Here is a 5563-nt window from a genome sequence, read left to right as displayed (position 1 = left end):
GATTCAAATGCCGTGGTCCCAAGAAACGTTGCTGGAAGTTTAATTTATCCCTCAAATCCAATAAGAGTTGCACCACAGATCACTATTACTACAATGATCCAATTACAGGTAAGTGAGAGGTAGAGAGAGACACAAGACTTTACCAGTGGTGCCCACCTTCCTTGAGGTCAAGGTGTGGAGGGAACAGGGCCCATGGAGAGGCTGGGAAAATGGAATTCTCCATACCCCGACCTCGGGTGGAGCCTGTGTGGGAGGCAGATGTCTTTTGCCCGGTCCTGTCTAGAGAGACTGAGATGAGATGCAGGCACAGTTTGAGGGCTCATCCCTGGCTACAGAAAACCAATGAGATTCTTGACAGCCATCATTGCCAGGGAGACAGTGTGATTAAGTAAGGCGATTACCTTTACTTTTCTTCTCTCTTTAGGGAGATATCTGTACTGATATACAAAACTGTCTTGTAATCCTTGTGAAGAGGGAATGTTCCAAGTATACCATGACTTACTGAGAGAAACATTTTGCTGCACTGATAAACATATGTGTAATACTGGACATGATATTTTGGAAAAGTCAGAGCTTTTTGGAGAAGATAAAGAACACACTACCCATGATGATGTCCTACCATAACCTTAAACTATCCTCCCAGTAATTTTTGCCCTTCCCCTACACAATGGCAACATCATCTCACATTATCTCAAACCCAGACCCCACTCTCTACTCTTTTCCAGCAGATCTACCCATGGAAGCTCTGTATGTCCTGTGTCAGTGTTTTTCCATTAAGAGGAAAATAAGAACACCCATGTCTGCCTTCTGGTTGGATTCCTGTCTTTACCTCCTGATAGCGTCTGGCAATCTGTAACTATCCTTAAGTTCTGATGCTAAGCCTGGGGTCAAATCTTTGGCAAAGGGGGCAAAGTATTTTTCTGGTAGAGCTTCTGAGCAAAGATCAAGAGAAAGCAGGCTGGAGAGAAATAGGGACACGAAATTGCAAGAGATTTTAGGAGAAATCTTTGGGTTTGTTGGAGGGCAGGAAAGGCTTGTGTTAAGTAGGGGCTTGAGAAAGTAAATGTGAAGATAGAAAACTCTAACTGCCGTGAACTAGACAAACAGTCTTTGTGCCTCTGCCACCATTTGGGGGAAACTGTACCAACCACGGCTCCTCCTGACCACACAGACCAAAGTTACCATGTTTCTAATGATCTTCTCTTGCTTTCATGGCCAAAGCCAAGGACATCAGGGTAAGCACTTGGCCTGGTATTGGCCAGCTACTCTGTTTCCTGGCATGTGAGGAGTCCCTTCCCACCCAGTTCTGAAAAATATTTAAATATCTCCTTGCATTCAATGAATTCATTGGTAAAAAGCTGAGTGCTTTTCATCTATTGACACATCCCTGCAACAAATTATGTCAAGGGAAGATAAGAGTTTCAGACTTCACTGTGGTGTCCTAACAAAAATAATAAGCTATGAAATGACAAAAATGACTCCCTAAAGTATTATTCACTCACTTTGGGTTGAACTTTTCTTTTACTATGCTTGCATTCCTATGTTGGAATCTACAGACACTATTACATTTCATATTTGGCTGTACAGTTATGTGTACATATATAATATTATCCCAGTTTTAGTAGTATCCCTCCTGATCCAGGCTTATGATTGCTTACTGCTTTCTACCACATTGTATTTGCATAAACATAATAAAATATTTTAAAAGACAAATTAATTTTGAAAAGTTTGCAATATATGTATGCTTGGATTTCCTCCAAATTGTATCATGTTAGCAGGAGTGTTATACTTTAGTATCATGAGAAGCAGAAAATATGCTAGATTCTTCCATTCAGGATTAGTCTATATGGAGAGAACGGAGGTGCTGGCAGTAGGCTCCAACGATGAAGTGCTTTACCAGGGGAATTACTGTGATGTGTAATTAGCGCCCAGAATAGTCCCAAGCAAGTCAAAATTGGAAACTTCAAATTAGAGGAGAGAAACAATGTAGAGTGAAGAAGTTAGCCAGTGGCGGGAAGAGTAGGGAAGAGTAGCAGATAGATACAGAGTGATACTGACAGCTGGAGGTTGACCAACACACATTTATAGCTAAGTTTGAAGTGAAGCTTCCTAAATCATTCTGGCAAAGCCCCCAGACCTTCATCCTACCCAGACTAGCTTTCTAGGTCCAATCTTTCTGAGCCTTGCCCTATTGTGTTTCCCATCTTTGGTTTTCATGAGATTCTGACTCCTATATTGTCGCATGTACAACACTTCCTAATTTTCTTGTCCAATTGGACTACATCTCTGTTCTTAACATTTTGGAGGGAAAAACATAGGAAGTAGAGGGAACAGTGGCAGAATACAGACCCTGAACACACACCCTAGTTCTAGATTCAGTAACAAATGATAATCAGTTGAACAAAACAGGAAAAGTGAATTTATATTTACATAATCACATAAATAGGCCTCAGCCTACCAGGCTGTTAGAAATTAGTCTCAATCCTGTGCGCATGCTCATGCTCACTCCTATTTTTCCAGGGTACTAGAACTAGACAGAGCGGAAAGCCTGAGTGTGTGTAGAGTGGGGGAAGGGGAGAGGCATCTGCTCATGGGGACAGCTCTGTACAGAGATTGCTGTTGAGACGTCCAGGGGCCAGACTCACATGGCTTACTCAGATCCCACAAATTTCAGCTTCTTTCATGCAATGCTAGACACATGGTAACATTTGTGTGGCTACTCCTTCTGGACTCATCTCCTTGAAAGTATCCCACAGCTCTTGCATATCTAAGGGTGCTTTCTGGTGAGTTTGCCAGGGAAGCAGGGTATAAGTTACTGTCTTTAGATCCCATAGCTGACTTCTCCACTTCTTCTCCAACCCGTAACCCTGAAGAGAGTCTCATTCTGGAAGGCAGAAAATTATTCTTTCTTCAGGATTCTGATGCAAATTCTTTTCTACGCTCTACCCTTCTCCTCACCCTAGGAATAGCATTCGTGAACAAAATTCAAGAAGACTCAGGCCAGCTCTTCATTTTGCTACTTCCCTCCCTGTGAGGCCAGGGTTATAAGCGTTCGTGGGAGTGAGATAGGAAGGATAATACCAAGAGATATAAACATTTAAGAAGAAGAAAGGAAGGAACATATCCTGCCTCAGAAAGAAGGGGAAAGGTCGGGAAAAGAATTGCCCCCGATTCTCGTCTTCCCTTTCTGGAAGCACCTTAGGCTACACAGTAGAAGCACTGGGTTTTGCAATAACCTGTGGGAGACATTGATCTTACTCCCAAGGTGTTTGTCCTCCCCCCTTCCCCAAATCCCACCTGCCACCAGGGATCAAGAGAGAAAGTCTAGAAAAGGAGAGGACTTTTTCTTACACACGCAGAAGGCAGAACCATGTGTTTGCAACCGGAAATGTGGCTTTTTAAGAAATCATTGCAAGGAGGCGGAGGCAACAGTATCATCCAGAGATTGGAGCTACTGAAGGACAGGCAATCTCTATAGGTATTCATTGCAGAAGTCATAGCCCCGGCAGCACCTGAACTCCACCAAGTAGACACTCCATTTTATTTTGCCCACATTAGCACAGCTCTTCAGGCAGCCCATGAACATTAACCATGGAGTACCGTCTTCTGCAGAAGGAAGAAGAGACGTATTAGCAGAGAGGCTTCTGCAAAGAAACCTCTTTCCATACCAGGACATAAGAACAACTTGTGTGTAGTTCAAGTCTCTGTTATTCAAGTGTGAAGAGCTGTAAGCTGCTACAAGTTGAGGGCTCTCCAGAAGAAAAGCAATGGCAGAGAAGTTTGAAAAAATTCCTGGGGGTGGGGAGGTAATGACAGAGGCAATTGAGGGACTTCCAAAGCTGGGTATCTCAGTGGAGAATCTCAACAACTGGTTTAAGTGAGCGTGATAAATGCCAAGGGCTCACTGAGCACGAAGGGTAGGAAAACAGAGGCCATCTAGACAGTATCTAATGCTGACACTGACCCGTCCCCATGGAAGTCCAGGTAGCGACAGACAAGGAACTGCCTTCCACCCTCCAACAACCACCTAGTGTCCACTGGCCATACTGCGCCTCCCCTCTCCACTCCGTGCAGTCTTCCCGCTTTCTGCAAGCTGCTCAGAATACTGGTTCCATAGCTATAGATCCCCACCCCTTGGTGACCACCTCCATCTATTTTTCATTAGGGCCTATGTTCAGGGTAGAGAGAGCAGTCATCCCAGGGCTGGGGCTGCCTGTGGCGGAATACGGTCCCTGCTTTTTCCTAGAGCTCGTATGTCCCAGTCGGCTTCCCCCACCCCCACCCCACAACTTACTCTTGGAAATCCTGCCAGTTGTGCAAGACTCTTCACTTGTTACAATGCATATTCCTCTGCCTCTGGAACACTTCTCTCCTGGAAACTGCAAGTGGCACATCCTACACTGAACGATTCCTGTCATTTGGGCTAATGAGTCAAGAAATAGAAGTGAGAAGTGATCTCACACTGCCATGAGAAAACCCATCTCCCCCTTTCAGGTCTGAAGTCTGCTTGGAGCCCAGAAGTCTTTACCAGGGACCCATTGAGTGTGGGCATCTGCCTCTATTAAGAGAGGCTAAGCCAGGAGAAGGACTGCAGTTTATGGTTTCAGGAATTTAGAATGGAAAAACGGGAGGGGAAAGAAAGGTGGAGGGGTAAGGAAAAGAACTAAATCAAGACAGATAATCTTCAGACTCTTCAGACTCACCAGGATAATAGTCTTCATCAGTAAATAGTTCATGAACTGTATTGGCAAAGAGAAACAAAATCAGTCTGCAATTTTGTTTGAGATTTAGCCTTGCCCAGGGCACCTGTGATGCTCGTAACACATGGGGTCCATCCTGTGCTTTTCACCTGGGGCCACTGTAGGCTCTTCCTGTCGCTCCAAAGCCCCGGCAACTGCCTCCTGGTATCTTTGCACCTGTTCCCTCCTTTCAATTCCCTTTACTCCGGTGGGGCCTCCCAGATATCCTATCCATCACTCTAGGGTGTAGCACAGACCAGAAGAGAAAGATAAGTGTATCTTCTCCCCCTCATTCCCTTCTTTTTAACTGACCCACGGTGGCTTTCTTATCTCTGTGTTCCTGGAAGCTGACAATGCGGAAAATCATCTGAAATTCACGAGGTTGCTACACTTCGGTTTGGCCAACCAGTGCCTGTAAAGTCAATATTCCACTCTCTCCTTTCCCTTTTGCTTTCCTTTTATTACACTTACCTCAGCCTTGCCAACTGCTGCTGATATTGTTTTGTCAAACTTCAAATCAGCTCCCATCCCAGCCCATCCTGCTGTAAGAGGTTGCTGAGTGTTGAAATTCAAGGGCTATCTCTGGGTTCCTCTCAACACCCGATGCCCACACTGCCTGGCTCATCTCCTCCCCTGCCTCCTTCTTCCCCCTCCCACACCGTGATCCATTTGTATTCACATGCGTGTTCACTGTCTGCCAGTGACCCAGACAATACTCTTGGGGAAAAAGATACATGTTCTGCAGACCTCATGTTACAAACCCCGTCTCACAACTTCTATGAAAATCTTCTCAATCCACTTATTTCCTCCTATAAGGGGAAGGG

General features: G+C 44.9%; 1 protein-coding gene across 1 annotated transcript; it reads right to left on the bottom strand.

Moving 5' to 3' along the window:
* Positions 1–1696: 1696 nt before the first annotated feature.
* Positions 1697–5563, bottom strand: PATE1 (prostate and testis expressed 1). The gene is made up of 4 exons (XM_040483453.1): positions 5211–5563; positions 4704–4739; positions 4295–4423; positions 1697–3606 (listed from the first exon to the last, which is right to left on the bottom strand). The coding sequence occupies exons 3-4, from the start codon at positions 4416–4418 to the stop codon at positions 3473–3475; spliced, it is 258 nt and encodes an 85-aa protein (XP_040339387.1). The 5' UTR covers positions 4419–4423; positions 4704–4739; positions 5211–5563; the 3' UTR covers positions 1697–3472.

This window comes from Herpailurus yagouaroundi, unplaced genomic scaffold (assembly GCF_014898765.1).
Source record: "Herpailurus yagouaroundi ecotype Mexico unplaced genomic scaffold, PumYag 161, whole genome shotgun sequence".
NCBI lineage: Eukaryota > Metazoa > Chordata > Mammalia > Carnivora > Felidae > Herpailurus > Herpailurus yagouaroundi.
Note: the sequence above shows the minus strand (reverse complement) of the source record. Positions and strands in the feature narration are given on the sequence as shown.

Coding starts and splice junctions, on each gene's coding strand:
- PATE1 (XM_040483453.1), bottom strand. CDS start 4,418: ATGACAGGAATCGTTCAGTGTAGGATGTGCCACTTGCAGTTTCCAGGA. Junction 3,607..4,294: donor AACTGGCAGGATTTCCAAGA/GTAAGTTGTGGG, acceptor TTCCTTCTGCAG/AAGACGGTACTCCATGGTTA.